This window comes from Mustelus asterias, unplaced genomic scaffold (assembly GCF_964213995.1).
Source record: "Mustelus asterias unplaced genomic scaffold, sMusAst1.hap1.1 HAP1_SCAFFOLD_1334, whole genome shotgun sequence".
In the NCBI taxonomy this organism is placed as follows: domain Eukaryota; kingdom Metazoa; phylum Chordata; class Chondrichthyes; order Carcharhiniformes; family Triakidae; genus Mustelus; species Mustelus asterias.
The window spans coordinates 66,831-88,250 of record NW_027591279.1 but is presented as its reverse complement, the minus strand read 5'-3'; the positions used below and the strand labels follow the sequence as shown (position 1 = coordinate 88,250).

The window sequence follows — 21,420 nt, the reverse complement described above, 5'->3', positions numbered from 1 at the left end:
CCTGATGCACAGGCTTTAAATTAAATTAGCATATTATTTAAGGGCTTGACGGCGTAACGCCATCCATGATATTTCTTCCCCTCCCCAGCGGCATGACATCACACCAGCGCCAATCAGAAATGAAAACCAGCTGTGATGACCACACCAGGGGCACAGAGGTACCTGTGACCCCTGAGGGCTGAGGGGACTGCTCCTGGCACCCTGGTAGCTCCCCAGCACCCTGGGAGTGTTCCATGGCAGTGCCAGTGGGGGGAATTCCCTCTTCCATTGGCAGGGATTCCCCTTCTGTGTAAGTGTGGGGGCTCCCCTTATCCGTTGTGGCGGGGGGGGGGGGGGGGGGGGGGTGGGGTGGAACTGTCCCCTTCGCCGTGTGTGGGTTTGGGGGTGTTCCCCTTATCAGCTGGGGGTGTCCCAATATCTGTGCAGTGTCGGGGGGAGGGGTCTTAAATTCAATTTTAAGATTGGGGCACCTTTTCAAAAGGGAGAAGTAGGGTGCCCCTCTTTAGAAAAGTTGGCAGCCATAACGGGATTTGCGCCTGTGGCAAATGGGCCCTTAGAATCTCGCCCGTCTGCTTTTAACAATCCAAAAATGCACCTTACCCCTTCCAAAAGTGTCCTGGGACCATATCTAAAAGGACGTGCTAGCTCTCCAGAGAACACTGGCATCTTTAGATCTTCTCTTGCCAGGTCTAAAGTGCACAAGTCGTGTTTTGGACATCCCACGAGTGAAAACCAGATATGACTGAAGCAACTGCCTGTAACGTGCAATTGCCTCTGTGAACCTGGATCTGCAATTTAGAAGCAACTTCAATTCCCTCCCCAGCAAATATAATGTGGACCAGGTTTGAAGGCGGAACTTCCAGATTCCAGCATTTTTGCTAAAACAGAGGGAGCCTTTGAACCGACAGGAAATTTCAGGCCTTTGTTTCCCAATGCTTCTCTGAAGCATTTAATGTTTTATTACATTTAAAATTAAGTTATTAGAAGCATTAAAATTAAAACACTTCAATTTAAGCCTCTTCATTATTAAAATGATTAATTATTCAAATTAAAATGGCTATTTCTCAGTTTTTGGACAAATTCAAGAAATGTTGCCAAAATGAGAAATATCTTTCTTGGAGAGTGTTGTTTCGGATTATTATTTTAATGTTAAATAATACAGGATTTATATAATCCATATGAAAGACAGGAGTCACTATGCAGCATGTAGTGAGAGAAAGCCCGATGACAGATGCACACACTCTCCCCAAAAGAACCAGGAATAGCTTTCTTTTCACCTTCTTTCTCCTCAGCATTCACACATTGGTGAACAGTAATACACTGTTCAAACAGAGTTGGCATTGATCTGAATTTTAACACAGCTCATTGATTCTGAAATATGTAAACCTGACTCTGGGAGTTGAATTTTCCCATGGAAGCTGAAACCTCACCACCAGGAGTGAAAGTGGAAGCTGACCCCATTTTGGGAGGTGGCAGGATCCAGGACAGCAGCTTGCAGCCAGTGGTCAATTAACAGTCTGCCACCAAGGCTGCCAACCAACTGAGAATAACAGCCCATCCATAGGAGCTGCCGGCCCAATTAGTGAGCGAATATCTGAGCAGAATCAGCAGCGCTGCTGCAAATGATGGCTATCGTTGGGGCCACAGCTCCAGGGTGATCAGACTCCCCAAGATGTTTAATTTTCTTTCGGAAAATTGGGGTCATGCAGGCAGATCCTTGCAACTGTGAGGTCTGGGAGGGTGGATCGGTGGAGGGGGTGGGGGGCAGGGGTTGAGCCAGGATCCATGGTGGCTATTTAGGCATGGGGGCAGCTATATTGCCACTGGGTGGCCCCTCTGTGGGCCATAGAGTGCCACCCCAACCCTTCGAACCCATTGGAAGGCCACCAGAGTTTATCTGGCTGTCTCCCCACACAGCTGATGCCAGCAGAAATAAGCAAGAGGGCAGGAAGTGACCCTTACTTGGTCACTTAAGTGACGGGGGCAGCCATACGAATGAGGTATGGCTGCCTGCATTCACCCCAATGCCATTCATCATTAATGTATGACTTTTAAAGCTGAAGCATTTTTCCACTTCTTTCCCTTACTCAATAGAGGCGTTAGACAAGACTTACAATAAACTTTTAATAGCAGCACAGGACGTGTAAAACCTCCAGCCATGATCTGACTCCTATCCTCCTCCATAACATAAAAGTTTAAAATTTTCATTTAGTAGTCACAAGTAAGGCTTACATTAACACTGCAATGAAGTTACTGTGAAATTCCCCTAGTCGCCACAAGCTCAGCAAATTGCAATAAACATTTGTCACAGCCTTAAACACATCGACACTGGTTAAAATAGCATTATAATCGACATCTCATCCTTAATTTTTTTCTTATTTTAGAAGAAGTTTCAATTTGACATGATGCTTGAGCCACTGAAGCAGCAGTGTGGTTGCCTTTCTGTCTCACCCCTTCATTCAGGCAGATCGAATGAGGTAAGGAAGAAAAGTATTGTATTCTGTTGAAAACGCCACACACACAAAGGACACCTGGAGAACATCAGAACTCATAATGATTCCGACAAATTTGGAGGTGTTTCTGGTGCATGCTTTAATTTAGGTGTTAAGCCTCTCACATGTGTAAATATGGGGTCTAATACCCATTTTAGATCCCCTTGCCAATATTGAGGTGACACAAGCAGCGCAAAGGCAGCTTAGCATTATTCAGTGGTCCCAACAGTCTAAGAAGCAGCAACATCTTGGACAGGTAAGTGACAAGTAACATTTGTGTCAGGCAAGGACCATCTCCAACAAGAGAGCATCTAACCAATACCCAATACCAATATTCAATGGCATTACCATCGTTGAATCCCCCCACTATTAACATCCTGAGGGCTACCATTAATCAGAAACTGAATGGGGCCACCTACATAGTTGGGTAATTAGCTCAAATGGTGGAGCGCTTGCTTAGCATGTGAGAGGTAGTGGGATCGATGCCCACATTCTCCACTCTGATTTTAGGATGGCATGGTGGCACAGTGATTAACACTGCTGCCTCACAGTGCCAGGGACCTGGGTTCGATTCCAAGCTGGGTTATTGTCTGTGTGGAATTTGTACATTCTTCCCGTGTTTGTTCTACCCATGGCTGTTTTTCATAAAAGGAGGGTACAGCTTAAACTTGTTTTTTCAAAATAACACCACAGCGGCCTTTCTTTTCTCTTCTTCCCATGCTTGTCGGCTGCCCTCAACAGAAGGCCTCAGGAGTTCACTGCACTTGATTGTTCTCACTTGGCCTGAGTGGAAGGTTGAGTGATAAAAGAGCGTTTTAATTTCCAGGTAAGTAACTGAGAGCGAAGTGGCGATCTGCCTCTGACTGCCGCTCCAGAAAAGATCCAGGCCATTATTTCCAAGGTTGAAACTAATCAGTAACAGAATGGCTCAGATTCTTCCATGCTGACAAGATTGTTGTAAGAAGTTTAACAACACCAGGTTAAAGTCCAACAGGTTTATTCGGTAGCAAAAGCCACACAAGCTTTCGGAGCTCCAGACCCGAAAGCTTGTGTGGCTTTTGCTACCAAATAAACCTGTTGGACTTTAACCTGGTGTTGTTAAACTTCTTACTGTGTTTACCCCAGTCCAATGCCGGCATCTCCACATCATGACAAGATTGTTGACATCCAGTAAATTGCACTGCTATGTGCGCCAATCCCCACCTTGCCAACGTGCTCCAAAGTTTGCAGGTTTTGTAACTGGCGCATGTTGCAGCGAGCAGTGAATCAGATACTCAACTAAGAGCTGAAGTGAGGCCTCTATCACCATCTGGAACTCTCAGGAGAGTCTCAATGAGTGAAAGTCAAACTTCTAAACAATCTTTAATTTGTAATTATTTTCAGGTGTAATGTTGCATTGTGAGCCTGGAGCTTTTCACAGTTTCCATGTTGTGTGTGTTCTACAAACTCGGGCCATTTCAAATTCCCACTTTATAACTTATTGATAATCTGGAAATAAAATAATTATTGACTTTCAATGTCAAATAATTGACATTGATTACAGGCTCTCAGATCAGTTAACTAATCTAAAGTTGAAATTTGCACTTGCGGAGAGGGTCTGAGATTGGATAAGATTGAAGATCACAAATCTTTTAGAATAGCAACATGTTACATAATGAGAAGTTAACTTTCTTCTCAATAAATCAATTTTGATGTGTACATCAATATCCTCATAACTGAAATAGAAGCACAATTGGGGTTATTGGAAAAGATATATTTGTTGAGTCAGTGACTTCAGTGAGATTAAATGCTATGGAAAAACAGAGAAGGGATTATTTTAATTCTGAGAATGATCTCATCTGGATATGTGGCATGGCAGTATTAAAGTTGAAAATGCCACGATACTCAAAGATTCCAATTGTTTGTGGTTTGTGTTATGTTCAGGGGGATTTAATTTAAACAACCCTGATTTCTCCTCTCATTACCCGTCCATTAACGGAAAGGTGTTGCTTTGAGTTTTGATTTTTTATAAGTGTAAGGTGTGTTTTCCACAACCCTTAAATGTGGAGTGTTCCAATCCTCTATGAATAACTTGCACAGCAAACCCGAGATGAGATCAAATGAGGTGGTTTGTTTATTTCACACACACGCACACAGACAGACACACAGACACACCCACAGACAAAACTCAGAGAATGGGTTTTCAATGTCTGCCTAAAAGCAAATTACTGCGGATGCTGGAATCTGAAACCAAAAGAGAAAACACTGGAAAATCTCAGCAGGTCTGGCAGCATCTGTAAGGAGAGAAAAGAGCTGACGTTTCGAGTCTAGATGATCCTTTGTCAATCTGTCACAGTTTACAGCTTTTCTGCCGTTTGGCCTTTCACACCCTTTATTCTCTCTGTGGACAGCTATTAGCAGTCTTTTCTCCTGGTTTCTGTGGCTATGACTCATCTTTCATTCTCTCCCCCTGCAGTATAAATATCTCCCACTTTCTATGCCTTTTAGCTTTGACAAAGGGTTATCTGGACTCGAAACATCAGCTCTTTTCTCTCCTTACAGATGCTGCCAGACCTGCTGAGATTTTCCAGCGTCTTCTCTTTTACAAAGAACAAAGAACAGTACAGCACAGGAAATAGGCCCTTCGGCCCTCCAAGCCTGTGCCGCTCATTGGTCCAACTAGACCATTCGTTTGTATCCCTCATTTCCCAGACTGCTCATGTGACTATCCAGGTAAGTCTTAAACGATGCCAGCGTGTCTGCCTCCACCACCCTACTTGGCAGCGCATTCCAGGCCCCCACCACCCTCTGTGTAAAAAACGTCCCTCTGATATCTGAGTTATACCTCACCCCTCTCACCTTGAGCCCATGACCCCTTGTGATTGTCACCTCCGATCTGGGAAAAAGCTTCCCACTGTTCACCCTATCTATACCCTTCATAATTTTGTACATCTCTATTAGGTCTCCCCTCATTCTCCATCTTTCCAGGGAGAACAAGCCCAGTTTACCCAATCTCTCCTCATAGCTAAGACCCTCCATATCAGGCAACATCCTGGTAAACCTTCTCTGCACTCTCTCTAAAGCCTCCACGTCCTTCTGGTAGTGCGGCGACCAGAACTGGACGCAGTATTCCAAATGTGGCCGAGCCAGCGTTCTATTCAGCTGCAACATCAGACTCCAGCTTTTATACTCTATACCCTGTCCTATAAAGGCAAGCATACCATATGGATTCCCACTCACCTGAAGAAGGGGCTTGGAGCTCCGAAAGCTTGTGTGGCTTTTGCTACCAAATAAACCTGTTGGACTTTAACCTGGTGTTGTTAAACTTCTTCCTATGGCCAAGCCAGTTCTCTACCCAGCTAGCCACCTCTCCTTGTATCCCTTGAGCCTTAACCTTCTTAACCAACCTTCCATGAGGGACTTTGTCAAATGCCTTACTGAAATCCATATAGACGACATCCACGGCCCTTCCTTCGTCAACCGCTTTTGTCACTTCCTCAAAAAACTCCACCAAATTTGTAAGGCACGACCTCCCTCTTACAAAACCATGCTGTCTGTCACTAATGAGATTGTTCTGTTCTAAATGCACATACATCCTGTCTCTAAGAATCCTCTCCAACAACTTCCCTACCACGGATGTCTGCCCCTTTTTTCACTCATACAATACAAAGAGGGATAAGGGAAAGGAAGGAGGTTCAAGACCAGACCACACTGAAATACAAGTTAGTGTTTTACATGTGTCTGGAGTCTAGAATCAGAGATTTAATGAAATGTTTCTTCAGAAGGGAGATCATCTGTTGCAGGGTGATCCGTCTTTCCAAGTACAAGACTTCCACTAAGGTTGAAAGCACATAGAGTTGTGTTAGGCTTGAGGGCATAACGTCCAGTGTTCCAATAGTTTTGATGAGGACCAGAGTTCTTTCTGCTGCGACTAGCTTGATGGTAAGATGATAGTCAGTGCAGGCTTTTTGCCTGGAGCTACTGTGGGTGGGATACTGCGGGTCTCCCAGCCACGTGTTTCCCAGCAGTGGGAGGTGGCGCACCAATCACTGGTGCTGAGATTCTCTGCTCCCACCATTGTCAATGGGATTCTGCATTGATGTCACCAGGAAACCCATGGCGGGGATGTGCTGCTGGTGAGACAAGAGAATCTGCCTTTGTGAACGTCCATAGAATTCACCCTGTTTCTCTTCGGAAGTCAAACAATGACCACATATAACTTCCAACAGTTTGTCTTAGTTATGTAACACTGGTTTCTGGTTGTTAAGCAAGGCCCCAGGGTGAAATCCATTGTGTATTGAAATAAGTGACACTTAGACCAGGCTTGTCCAAGCTTTGTGCTCAGGGGGCCATATTTGCAGATTTTTCTCATTCAAGGGACCGATTAATAAATCTTTGGAAAATAGGGTTTGACACAGCAATAAGCTGAATTATGTTAAAATGTTGAGATTTTAAGGAAAGAAACAATTGCCGAGCAAAAGTACAGCAATGTCATAGCAATAAATTGTTAAGTTAAAACAGAGTAAGTAGCAAAAACCAACAACGTATGAGAGAGTCAGTGTGATGTGAGTAGGTGAGTGTGAGTGGGAACGTGGAAAAGTGTTGGTGTGTGGTAGTGAGAGTGAATTGGAAAATGACATACTAGGTCAGACTCACACTCGGCTCCACACACTCACTCAGTGACATGCACTAGCCTCTACACACTCACTCAGTGACATGCACTAGCCTCTACACACTCACTCAGTGACATGCACTAGTCTTTACACACTCACTCAGTGACATGCACTAGCCTTTACACACTCACTCAGTGACATGCACTAGCCTTTACACACTCACTCAGTCACTCACCCCCACACATACACACCTCACTGGGCCAAGGTAACCTCATCTTTCCCCTTGTGGGAAAAAATTAGACTGTCGAGGTCTGGGTAGCCCTCATTTCTGAGCACCCAACAGCACCACCAATTCCCCTCTAAGGTCTGAACACCCACCAGACTCTCCCTGGCCACTGGTGCAACTAAGTTTCAGGTTGCCTGAAGTCAAGGCTGGAGCCGTTGTCCAAGGCCATGGCTGATTAGGCCACCACCCTCCCTTATGGACTTAAAATTCCACCAAACTGAACCTGCTGGTTCAATATGAGAATTTGAGGTGGCAAATTGGAAGTGGATTTTTGAAAATTCATTTACAGAATGTGGGCATCGCTTTCTAGGCCATCATTTATCGCCCATCTCTGATTGTCCTTGAGAAGATGGTGGTGAGCTGCCTTCTTGAACCGCTAGGTACACTAGGTACACCCACAGTGCTGTTAGGGAGGGAATCCCAGGATTTTGACCCAGAATTAAATCTGTTTGAAAAGTTAATTCTACTTTTGAGACAAAGAGACATCATGTTTTTTACATTGAGAGAGAACTGGTAGTTTTAAATGTGACTGCTGGGATATAAATATCTGTCAACAAAGATTCCTTTGGAAATCCCTTCTCAATAGACAGCTATTTCACTTGAGGCAAAACCCCCATGCTGGGCCTCTTTCCCAAGTTAGTCAAGGTTAAATAGACACAATGGACAACACTGAACAAATCCTGGCTGTCAGATTTCAGTTGGAACTCACCTACTTGAACAGTTAGTTCACCCCCAGAATAACTCAATATAAAAGCAACTAACTGCACTAGTCACGTGGACCAGAGACAATTGTCACGTGGTTCGCCCCTCCAATTTTTCCTGGTGCCAATTCTCTGTCTCCTCTGTATGTCTCCTTTTCTACCATTCTGGCAGTGACAGTCTGCCTGACTGAAATTTGTAAGTGGTTTCTTTTTGTTTTTTTTCTTACCAAAGGCAGAGTAAACTCAGCATTTACAACCGCTTGTGTAAGGTCTCCAGGCTGCATATTTACAATGAAACATTTTTAAACAACAAAAAGCTAAGGGTGGAAATTTCACTTTAAAAATACTTAGGCATTGGGGTCATTTATAGAATCAGACAATCCCCATGGTACAGGATGAGGCCATTCAGCCCACTGAGTCTGCACTGACCACAATCCCACCCAGACCCTATTCCTGTAACCCTCATTTACCCTGCTAATCCCCCTGACACTAGGGTCAATTTAGCATGGCTAATCCCCCTGACACTAGAGTCAATTTAGCATGGCCAATCAACCTAACCTGCACATCTTTGGACTGTGGGAGGAAACCGGAGCAACCGGAGGAAACCCACGCAGACATGGGGGAGAAAGTGCAAACTCCACTCAATCAGTGACCCGAAGTCGGAATTGAACCCGGGTCCCTGGCATTTTGAAGCAGCAAGTGCTAACCACTGTGCCACTGTGCTGCCCCTTTACCATTTTCCCCTACTCTGACCCTATCTGCTGGGCACTGATCCCAGGTAGGTCAGAGATGCGTCAACTGGATGAGTTTTCTGGGAGGCGGTTAATGGAGAGACCACCTTTGTCTTTGCTATCCAATAATGGAGAGCAGCAGGGGATTCCTGAGGTGGAAGCACAGGACATTGTGGGCACTCCAATGGAGTCCTGCAGCATAAACTGTATTGTGAACAATGTATAATTTCAAGTTGAATTTATAAATATGTTTGTGTATTGCGAAAGGTCAAAATGATTTCACTTTAATTTACATCTTTCTTTTGCAAACTTTGGTGCCCGGGAGTCTGGATAGACTTGTGACTGAAAGGTTTCAGGTCTTTAGGGTTTGTTGGTACAGATACATTTTTAATGAGGTCACACAACACCTGAAGTTTAAGAGAGGGGTTAAATGGGATTGAATGTTCAATGATTATGGAAGAAAACACAAAGTAGAAAAGCTTTACTGTTGCTTAGCAACAATGATCCAGTGACACAGATACAGAAAAGTCAGGAGTTAGGAGAGGGTGTTCAGCGTATGTCAGAGAGGGAAGATGGAGATTTTAAGCTCTCTGAGAAGAAAACAAATGACAAGACTATTGGGACAGTGGTTAACTGAATAATCAGTTACGAGAAAGGATAACTAAGACCTGAGTTTATCCAGCATCTTCTGTTTTTATTTCAGATTCAGCCAGCATCCGCAGTATTTTGCTTTCATTACAATATGGTGCAAACTGGCCAGACTGATTTCCTGAGGATGTAGATTGGATGTACAAAATTCCCACAATCCCAGTGGAGAGTAATAGAAATGCACATTTGTGTGGTCTGTGCATCTAGGCCCAACCCCAGCCTGGTATTGGACCATGCTCTCCCTTTCGTTGGTGTTTGAAATTGACAAACAAAAATGTGAGCATACAAACCAAAATATAGCTGCAATCACAGGCAGACAGATACTTCCTCACCTGTAGTGATCAGGTATTTCTGATGCATTTAGTGAGTGGCATTTAGCTGTTAGCCAATACACATCGACCAATACAGTCTTTCTAGAAGCAAGGATTTGAATGGTGGTTCTCATCCCAAATATCTGCCAATAATCATTCCGGTTTGATTTTACCGGATTTTTTGGATTTTCAATCAAAAATGAAAATGGTCAAAGAAATCTGGTAAAAAAAATGATTTAGTATTTATTGTGCATAGAATCCCTACAGTGCAGAAGGAGGGCATTCGGCCCATTGAGTCTGCACTGACTGTCTGACAGTATCTTACCTAGGCCCTCTCCCCCGCCCTATCCTCATAACCCCATGCATTTCCCATGGCTAATCCATCTAACCTCCGCACCCTGGGACACTAAGTGGCAATTTAGTATGGCCAATCCACCTAACCTGCACATCTTTGGCCTGTGGGAGGAAACCAGAGCACCCAGAGGATACCACGCAGACACAGTGAGAATGTGCAAACTCCACACAGACAGTGACCTGAGGCTGAAATCGAACGCAGGTCTCGGATGCTATTGATATCGATCAACATTTGCTATATAATCTATTATCCTTTTAATAGGTTACAGATAAAGACCGGAAATGCACTCAGTTCATGAAGCAACCATGTGGTTCCCGCTTTGGAACAGCCATAACTGCAGTTTCAGATCTCAACCTGGATAACTATAATGATGTTGTGATTGGAGCACCTTTAGAGGACAACCACCGGGGAGCGGTCTATCTCTTCCATGGATCTGGCACAACCATCAATGAAAAATATTCACAGGTTTGATGTTGATAAAGTTGGAAAATATATGATTTATTCTCTGGATTATATACATGAAACAATATTTTAATTTGTATTACAAAAACACCACATCACGGCAAATACCAACTAACATTCAGGAGCTAGACAAAAGAGGGAGTGCATAGAAGCATAGAATCTACAGCACGGAGACAGGCCCTTCGGCCCTCACTGGTTCATGCCGACCAAAGTGCCCACCAAAGCTAACCCCATTTGCTTACATTTGGCCCATTTCCCTCTAAACCTTTCCTCTCCATGTATCTGTCCAAATGCCCTTTAAATGTTGTCAATGTCCCTGCCTCAACCACTTCCTCCAGCAGCTCATTCCACATACGTACCACCTTCTGTGTAAAAAAAGTTGCTCCTTAGCTTCCCATTAATCCTTTCCCCTCTTTAACATATTTATAAAATGGGCCAATTTCAATTCAACTACTTTTCAAAAACAACTGTTTGCGTAACTTCTGCAGTTTGGCCGTGGGAATGCCTTCACTTCTCCCAATTAAGTGGCAAATCATTTTTAGAGAGCTCAGTTCACCCAATGTGTAACCTAACCAAGGGCTTGAGGCCAGCCTACAATTGGGCTATGGCCTCATTGCGTGACTTGTGCGAGCTGTTGGTGCCAGTTGTACCTCAAGAGATAGCTTGGGTATTTTGAAGAGAACAAATCTTTGGCCCACTTCCAAGTGAGGCAAGCTGACCACATTTAAGTCCTGAGGCGGGGAGGCTACCAGATCTGTTGTGACCTAATTCTGCTCCTATGATCTTATGGTCTTATGGAGGTGGGGGTCGCAGCAGTGGCTAGAGATAATGCTGACTCTGAGCTTCTCTGAGCTCCAGTGAAAAATGTTTGGAAAAATTGATATTGACTTGCTGAAGAATTCTGAGCAGGCTGACCTTACATCTGTAGTCCTCATCATTGCCTAATTTCATAGGTGACCAGAGATGGTGTTAGACTCCAATGGGTGGTATGGTGGCGCAGTGGTTAGTACTGCTGCCTCACAGCGCCAGGGACCTGGGTCACTGTCTGTGTGGAGTCTGCATGTTGTCCCTGTGTCTGTATGGGTTTCCTCCGGGTGCTCCGGTTTCCTCCCACAGTCCAAAGATGTGTAGGTTAGAGGGATTAGTCACTGTAAATGCGTGGGGCTATGAGGATAGGACAGGGGAGAAGACCTGTAAGATACTCTGTCATAGTCAGTGCAGACTTGATGGGCCGAATAGCCTCCTTCTGCATTGTAGGGATTCTATGATCCTTGTTTGCTTAAGTAAGGGGCCACAGAGGCACCTTAAAATGTTTCAACCCAATTTTAAGTTTCAGATGTTCTTGGGCCACAGAACATCAGTCCCTGAAATTGGATCTCATTGTGTAAGGTGGGTACAATGAGGTCCAAAGTGTACCTCAAATAGTGTTTGTAAAATACTCTGCAAGTACTTAAGATGCTTTCTTAAAAAACTCCAGCTTGAGTAACAAAATCACATTTGGGAAGTAGATGTGTTTTTTTTGAGGTAGTTGATGATAAAATATAATTCTAATTGAATAAGACCTACTTCCTGAGCCCTCACAGAAATGTTTGTTTTGGACACCAGAGGTAAAATATAAAAATTGAAAGTCTGCAGCACAGAACTGAGTAATTGTTGTAGTGCCAGCCTCTCGTCCTGCTAAATAAACAGGATCCCCAAGTTGATCAGCACATTAAATCTAATTCCTTCTGAAAATGATACATTCATTTAGAATCATAGAACTATAAAAAGGTTATAGCACAGAAAAAGGCCATTCAACCCATCGCGTCCTTGCCAGCCAAAAAATAAAAAATATAAAGCTAGTTGCCCATTCTAATCTAACCTTCCAGCACCCAGACTGTAGCCTTGCAGGTTACAGCATTTTGGGTGCTGATCAATGAGTCCAGCTCAGTGGAACACCACTGGGAACCACTTTCCATTCACAAAACCATCCATCAACCAATACCCTTTGTTTCCTGTTGCCGAGGTCAATTTTGGATTTAACTCACCACAGTCCCCTGTATCCCATGTTTTAATTTTTGAAATAGGCTGTGGAGTGTTTCCCCAAACCCATTTTTGGTGGGGTCGATTTTTAAAGTGACTCGCAGTAATCTCTCATTAGGATTAAATTAGAAGTTTAGTTTATTCACACGCTCAGACCCGAGTGATGGTCGCAACTTCATACATACATACAAAGCACACAATTAGATGGGGCGGCACGGTGGCGCAGTGGTTAGCACTGCTGCCTCACAGTGCCAGGGACCCGGGTTCGATTTTAGCCTTGGGTGACTGTGTGCAGTCTGCACATTCTCCCTCTGTCTGCATGGGTTTCCTCCCGGTGCTCGGGGTTTCCTCCCGGTGCTCCGGTTTCCTCCCCCAGTCTGAAAGACGTGCTAGTTAGGTGCATTGGCCATGGTTAATTCTCCCTCAGTGCACTTGAATAGACGCCGGAGTGTGGTGACTCGGGGATTTTCACAGTAACTTCATTGCAGTTTTAATGTAAGCCTACTTGTGACATTAATAGATAAAAAAGATAGGTGAGACATGTTTTTACAACTATGAATAACTTAAATTAAAAAGAACCACAGATATGGATATTAGTTCACATGATTGCCAGCGTCTGGAGCCATGGTTTTCTTTCACAGAGGATTTACAGTTCAGGTGGGTTCAGCTGGATAAAGGAGGAGGATGTGGAGATGCCGGCGTTGGACTGGGGTAAACACAGTAAGAAGGGACTGTAAGAGGGGACCTAATAGAGGTATATAAGATGTTGAGAGGCATAGATCGGGTGGACTCTCAGAGGCTTTTTCCCAGGATGGAAGTGGCTGCTACAAGAGGACACAGGTTTAAGGTGCTGGGGGGTAGGTACAGGGGAGATGTTAGGGGGAAGTTTTTCACACAGAGGGTGGTGGGCGAGTGGAATCGGCTGCCGTCAGTGGTGGTGGAGGCAAACTCAATAGGGTCTTTTAAGAGACTCCTGGATGAGTACATGGGACTTAATAGGATGGAGGGTTATAGGGAGGCCTAAAAAGTAGGGATATGTTCGGCACAACTTGTGGGGCCGAAGGGCCTGTTTTGCGCTGTAGTTTTTGTATGTTTCTATGTTTCTAAGTTTAACAACACCAGGTTAAAGTCCAACAGGTTTACTTGGTAGCAAAAGCCACAAGCTTTCGGAGCCTCCGAAAGCTTGTGGCTTTTGCTACAAAATAAGCCTGTTGGACTTTAACCTGGTGTTGTTAAACTTCTTACTGTAAAGGAGGAGGGCCAGAATTCCTGACGCAGCAGGATGAGGTTCGTGTATAGAGACTTGACCTGTTCAGCGGGTGATGGCAGGAATCTTCCAGGGAAACAGATTTTGAGGAGGTTTCGACTTGATGCAGGCTGTGATTGAACAGCACACTGAGTTGCCAGTCTAGAAATAAAACATTAAACATTTCAAAAAGCCAGAAGCTTAGGTTATGTGATGATGTCCTTTGATAAGCCAGTTGCAGGCTAACAAGCAGTTTCTATGCCTCTGGTCAAAATCCATTGTTCATCTTAGGAAATAGATGGTTGCTGTTAAAGCCTCTGAAGGTAGCGGATCAGGCTGAGGAGACTGATCATCTGTTTAATTGATTGCAATGAGTTCGCACAATGAGGGATATGAGATTCCACAAGGATGAGAGTTGAGTTTTTGTCCTGTAACTGCTGATGAGAATTTCCAGAAACTGTAGCCAACTTGTGATCATGTGACCTTATCTAACTAATCTTGTTTGGAGCAACATAATGTATTGCTTATTTATTCCCCATCTGCTGCTGAATTCTTCATCTGTGACTTTGTTTGTCGTCTACTCCTGGTCACTGTCTCCCACTCCATCCTCCATGAAGTTGAGGTCATCCAAAATTCCGCAGCCTGTATCCTGACTTGCAACAAATCCCACTCATGCATCGTCCCTGTGCACACAGGCCCACTCTGGCTCCCAGTCATTTTAAACATCCTTGTTTCCAAATTTCTCCATGGCCTTGAACCTACCAATTCTGTAATCCCCTCCAGCTCCAATACCTTCGAAGATTTTGCACTTTCCTAATTCCAGCATCCTAAACATCCTCAGATTTAATTGCTTCACTTTAAGGAGTGAATTCCTTTGGCTGCCTCCCTCCTCCATTGTGAAATTCCTTCCATAAACTTCTCTACCTCTTTTTACCTCGTTTTCCTCTGAAAGTTATCCTTTGGACAAACCTTTGGTCATGTATCTTCATATTAAATTGCTTGATGTCACATTTTGTGTTACAATGCCCCTGTAAAGCACCTTGGGAGGTTTTATTGTGTTAAATGTGCCATATAAATGCAAGTTGTTGTTGAATGTAATATCTGATTATCATCACTGAACATTAGTATTCAGAAGCCAACATTATTCTATCTTAAAGGAAAATATTTACTAAAGTTCTAACAAATAACGTTTCCTTTTGAAATAGATTAGTGAAAGCTGTGAAATTAATGAAATTTTTTCTTAGTTATTAAATTGATCAATCAACATTCTTTTCCCATCTCTCTCATTTCCTTCCTCCAATTTCTCCCAGCTTTTCCTCCAAGGCTGAAGGTACTGCTTTGCCTGACACCCATCATTCTCTATAACAATTCTTAGGGAGGAACTTTCCCATCCCACCTGAGTGGAGAGAGCATTAAGCACAGGTAAATGTGACACTATCTGTAACCCCCACGACTTGCCTGGACTTGCAAAATCTCACTAACTGTCCTGTCTGGAGACAATGCACATCTCTTTAACCTGTGCTTAATGCTCTCTCCACTCACATTGTCTGTACCTTTAAGACTTGATTAGCTGTAAAGACTCGCATTCCAATCATTATTCTGTAAATTGAGTTTGTGTCTTTATATGCCCTGTTTGCTGTTTGTGAACATCTTCCACTCACCTGATGAAGGAGCAGCGCTCTGAAAGCTAGTGGTGTTTGCTACCAAATAAACCTGTTGGACTTTAACCTGGTGTTGTGAGACTTCTTACTGTGTTTACCCCAGTCCAACGCCGGCATCTCCACATCATCACCTTTTAATGTTACAGGGATACCAGAAATGGTAGCTTTTTTAAATGTAAGTTGTAGATATAAAGTTAACTAATCAAGTGTCTTTCTTAATAGCGCATTTCTGCATCTGCACCAAATGTTGATTTAAGCTATTTTGGCCAATCGATCGATGGGCAAATGGATTTGAATGATGATGGTCTGATAGACATCACAGTTGGAGCGCTAGGTGGTGCTGCCCTCTTCTGGTTTGTATCAGTTTTACATTGCAATTATTTCCTATTTCCATTTTACCCTGCGAACACCTTATTCTCAGAGCTTTCCTTCTGTGTGACTTGCAAATTCATGGAATCCCATTATTACAAAAAATATTTCTGCCATGGAATCTTCCTGCATCAATTCTCCCCATAATAAACTCTGCAGTATAAGCAGCACAAAGAGCTTTAGCCAATGTTACAAAATGACTTTCTGAGATAACTTGTCAGTAAAATAAGCTATAAACTGCAGATTACATTTCGGACATCCAGAAAGCATTGGCTCAAAGGCACAAATCTAAAATGTTGATGGCAGCTCTTTCTTTAATCGACTGTGAGTTTGATTAGTAATCTCAGAATGTGTTGCAATTTTGTGCATAAAGTGACTGCCATGAATGTTTGAAAATAGTGCATGATTTTTATGACTGTTTAAAATCTTTTCCCAGGTCCCGCGACATTGCTCAAGTGACGATTAGCAAACTGAAATTTCAGCCCAGCAAGATCAATATCCAGAATAAGAACTGTATAATTGATGAGAAGCCAACAGTGTGCATTGCAGCTGAGATTTGTTTCAGTGTCAGCCTGAAGTCTGCTGAAAAACATACGGAACCATTTGGTATGTTAACAGAGATTGTAGCATTGTTTTGCGTGGAACCAAGAAAACTAAGTATTTCACTTTGGAGAAATGAAGTGCCTCTGGACATCGACATGTACAAAACATTGTGTGCAATATTGGCCAGGAATTCAGAGAGCAGTGAAATGGCAGCACTTGCTGTTGATCTCAAAGAACGTTTCCCGCAAAAATCCAGTAATCTCTAAATTATCAAATTCCCTTTCCCTGGCACCTATTTGACTCTGGTGTGAAGTCAATGTGCCAGCAACAGTGATGCCATCAAACAGGCTAGCAGCCAATCATGCTGAAGTATTCTCACGGATAGCAAACCAGGGATTAAAAGACACTGATTGGGCTGAATTAAAATTGCAGCGGCAGTGGCCATGGCGAAAGCCAGGGTTAACCCTGCCTGGGTGGATTTTGAGTCCAATCCTGGAACTCTCTCCCTAACTGCACCGTGGGTGCAACTACACCTCAGGGACCGCAGAGTTACAAGAAGGCAGCTCACCACCACCTTCTCATATGGATTACAGATGGGCAATAAATGCTGGCCCAGCCAATGACACCCACTTCCCATGAATGAACAAACAAAAAATGACAGCCACTGCTGCAACTGCAACCAGGTAGCAGTAGCAAGGTGGAGCAAGGTCCGGAATGGAGTGAATTGGGTTGGTCTCACCGCTGCCAGGCAGGCAGGATCCGATGAGTGGGAGAGTTCATTAATGAGGGACAGGAGGACATTTCACTGGGGATATAGGGTGCTCCAATCAGAAGAAATCCCCCTCAGTTTTTGTGGCACGATAACCTCTCAAATTAAATTGACAAGCATAAACACAATTGGTAATGAGAAGTCGACAGAGACTTTGCATCAACTATGAACCCAATTTCAGTATCTGATCGTAAATACATTTAATATTATTTTCCATTCCAGTTCTTGAATACAGCGTAACAATAGACTCTGCACGTCGTGTCTCCAGGGGGCTCTTTAATGAAACACATGAGAGAAATATCCAAGGAAATATCACCGTAAACTTGCATAGCTGCATTGGACACGTCTTCTACATGTTGGCAAGTAAATCATACTTTGCTTTTACAGATCTGGCAAACTTACCTGACAAGTAACTGGCCCTGAGCTCAATACTGAGCCAGTATCACCAACAAGATCTTAGATTCAAGTTCAATGGCCCTTGCTATAATGAATTAATAGGTTTCAAGTGAGGTTGAGTTGAGCTATTGTCATTGGTCTTAATGTTTCCAGGCAGTCAAGGGCAAAATTCTGATAACTGTCTTGTCCCTCATCACTGAAAAAGATGAAAATACTTGACAGATCTAATAATATCTTTGGAAAGAGAAACAGAGTTAACGGGATGGACTTTCCTGGTCGCATGATGACCGAGTTGGAGATGAGGATCCAGAATAATAAGGTGGAGCAGTATTAGGTTGGCTCTCTGACTCATTCCCACAGGCAGCCAATTAGTCCAATTAAAGCTCCATTTAAGGGCGTGCAGCTTTGTAATGACATGTCAGTGGACAATGGACAACCTATGTCCTGGGAGCAGGTAGGTCATCTGTCCTCTGGCTCCATTAAACCCAGAGGTGGATGCCTTGGAGCTGTGTCAGGGTAGGGTCTGAAAATTTCTAAAACTTTTACATCGCACTCTACCCAAACCCTGGGGGTTACAATTTGTCCCCAATGTTTCAGATCACTGACCTTTCATCAGAATCATCCTTCATCAGACATTAATTTATGTCTGTTTTGTTACTATGTTTCTGATTATTCTTTTTGTACACAACCATTCTGTTTAACTCTTTCTTATTTTAAAAAAATCATTCATGGGATGTGGGCGTCACTAGCTGAGCCAGCATTTATTGCCCATCTCTGAGGGCATTTAAGAGTCAACCACATTGCTGTGGGTCTGGAGTCACATATAGGCCAGACCGGGTAAGGACGACAGATTTCCTTCCCTCAAGGACATTAGTGAACCAGATGGGTTTTACAACAATTGACAATGGTTTCATGGTCATCATTAGATTTTAATTTCAGTGTTTTATTGAATTCAAATTTCACCATCTGCCGTGGTGGGATTCAAACCCAGGTCTCTGGATTCCTAGTCCAGTGATAATACCACTTTGCCACCACCACCCCTATTTGTGGCAGACCAATGTACATGACTGCTGCTGGTTTATCATTACATTGTGACTCCCCTTTATCTGTTACTGATCTCAATATGCAGCTACCCATTCTCTGTGGGGTGGCATGGTGGCTCAGTGGTTAGCACTGCTGCCTCACAGCACCAGGGACCCAGTTCGATTCCCAGCTTGGGTCACTGTATGGAGTTTGCACGTTCTCCCCATGTCTGCGTAGGTTTCCTCCAGGTGCTCTGCTTTCTTCCCACAGTCCAAAGACGTGCAGGTTAGGTGGTTTGGCCATGCCAACTTCTCCCTCAGTGTACCCGAACAGGCGCAGGAGTGTGGCGACTAATGGATTTTCACAGTAACTTCATTGCAGTGTTAATGTAAGCCTACTTGTGACTAATAAATAAACTTTAATGTGATTATTATTTCTCTCTGTCTTCATTTCAGGATGCTCCAGATTTTTTAAACCCTGTGGAGATTCTGGTGAAGTTTGCACGATCAAATCCAGAGGAAGGACCCGTTCTAGATGCCAGCTTACCAAATGAAAAGAAAGTTTTGGTAATATAATATTCTACAATTTATCTCATCCATTTGTGGTTTTTTTTGAAAAGTTGCAAGAATGTATTAATCAAAAGTATTTTATTAACAAATTGTGAACTCTAATATTCTAACTGTAGTGCTGAAAATGACCAATTTGTAGGAAACGTAACAAAACAAAATGGGTCATAGAACCACCTTCTTCATGTTGCCCTAGGATTTCTCAGCTTCTTCATTGTGTCAGGATGTAAATGACGTGAGAAGAATCATTTCTGGCCTTCCAACCAAAACTACCCCCCCCCCACAAAGGATGACAATGTGGTATCCACTTCCAATGGGTTTTAACTCAGCTTTGCACAGCCACCCTCCGCTCCCCCCCCCCCCCCCCCCCCCCCCCCCCCAACTTCAGTTGCAGGGGTAAAGGAAGCTGAGCAACAAGGTGAAGAGAACAAAAAGACATCTTTTTGGGAAACCAGCAGATCTGTGACATTGTGGACTTTTTGCTGCAGTGCTCATGAGGCCAGCTGACAGACCTAAGGCCTTGACCCTCATCCTACTTCCTGTCCCAGCTCTGTCAGGGTGACCTGCTGTTGTGAGACTTCTTAGGGTGACCTTGCACAGGAGCAGCGGTTGTTGAAACCCCCCCCCCCCAAATTCATCTGCACTCCAACCTGGAGCAAGGTGCACACGCAAAGCACTCTACATGTCCTGCACCCAGGCAAGCAAGGAAGAAATACTAGGACATTGATTCTTGTATAATGTCCTGCTGGCTCCATTGCACAGGTAAGCATCATTCAGCCCCCTCTACTTTTCCTTGAGTCAGGCCTGTTTCTGGATCACCTATTTTATTTATTTGTACATGGGATGTGGGTGTCTCCGGCTGGGCCAGCATATGTTGCCCACCCCTAATTGCCCTAAGGTGGTAGCGAGCTGCTTTCTTGAACTGCTGTAGTCCATGTGGTGTAGATACACCCACAGTGCTGTTAGGGAAGGAGTTCTGGATTGATACCCAGCAATAGTGAAGGAAAGGCGATATAGTTCCATGTCAGGATGGTGTATGACTTGGAAGGGAACTTGCAGATTTTAGTGTTTTCATGCATCTACTGCCCTTGTCCTTTTAAGTGGTAGAGGTCAGGGGTTTGGAAGGTTCTGTTGAAGGAACACTGGTGCTGTAGTGCATTTTGTAGATTATACACACTGCTGCCACTATGAATGAGTGAATGTTTAAGATGGTGGATGTGGTGCCAATTAAGCGGACTGATTTTGCCTAGATTGTGTAGGGATTTTTGAGTGTTGTTGGAGCTGCACACATCCAAGCAAATGGAGAATATTCCATCACACTCTTGACTTGTGCCTTGTAGATGGTGGTCAGGCTTGACAGAGTCAAGAGGTGAGTTACTCACCACGGAATTCCCAGCCTTTAACCTTCTCTTGTAGCCATTGTATTTATATGGCGAACAAAAACAGAAAATGACTTGGGTCATCCAGACGCGAAACCTTGGCTCTGTTCTCTCTCCACAGATGCTGTCAGACCTGCTGAGATTTTCCATAATTTTCTGTTGTTGTTTCAGATTCCAGCATCCACAGTATATGGATAGTCCAGTCCCCTTCTGGTCAATGGTAACCCTGGGGATTTTGAGCCAGTTAGTTTCAAGGCAGCCAATGGCTTTTTAAATGTAAATATTAAGGTGGGGAATGTAATCTATCATTGTTACAGGTTTTTTCAAGAGAAAGTGATTTTGAGTTGGCCTGTTTTTGTTCAGTTTGTTATGCTTTAGGAACACGGTCAAGCCAGTCAGTCTAAACTCAGGAGTGGGCAAATTATTGGAATCAATTCTGAGAGGCAGGATAAACTGTCACTTTGAAAGGCATGGAGTGGAGAGTCAGCATTGGTTTGTGAAGGGACGATCGTGTCTGACAAACTTCAATTAATTTTTGAGGAGCTAACAGGGAGGATTGATGAGGGTAGTGTAGTTGATATAATCTACATGGATTTTAGGAAGGTTTTTGAGAAAAGTCAGTCCTGGCAGGCTAGTTAATAAAATGAAAGCCCGTGGTATCTGGGGAATGCAGCAAGCTAGAGATAAAATGTGACAAGAAACAAAGGATAATGGTTGATGGAAGGCAGTTTCCAGGGAGGATCTACAGGGCTCAATGCTAGGCCTCCACTTCTTGTGGTATAATTAATGAATTTAACTTAAATGTGTATGTAGTGCATGATCAACAAAATTGCGGATGACAAAAATGTTGACCACATGGTTGATAGTG

At 43.7% G+C, this 21,420-nt stretch overlaps 1 protein-coding gene across 1 annotated transcript in view; it reads left to right on the top strand.

The window, feature by feature from the left end:
- LOC144488154 (integrin alpha-1-like) overlaps positions 1 to 21,420 on the top strand; it is a 66,321-nt gene that overhangs the window by 8,271 nt on the left and 36,630 nt on the right. The window contains exons 4-9 of the mRNA XM_078206175.1: positions 2,385 to 2,477; positions 10,378 to 10,581; positions 15,730 to 15,860; positions 16,313 to 16,482; positions 17,411 to 17,547; positions 19,063 to 19,173. Coding sequence (XP_078062301.1) covers positions 2,385 to 2,477; positions 10,378 to 10,581; positions 15,730 to 15,860; positions 16,313 to 16,482; positions 17,411 to 17,547; positions 19,063 to 19,173 — 846 coding nt within the window. The remainder of the gene's footprint in view (positions 1 to 2,384; positions 2,478 to 10,377; positions 10,582 to 15,729; positions 15,861 to 16,312; positions 16,483 to 17,410; positions 17,548 to 19,062; positions 19,174 to 21,420) is intronic.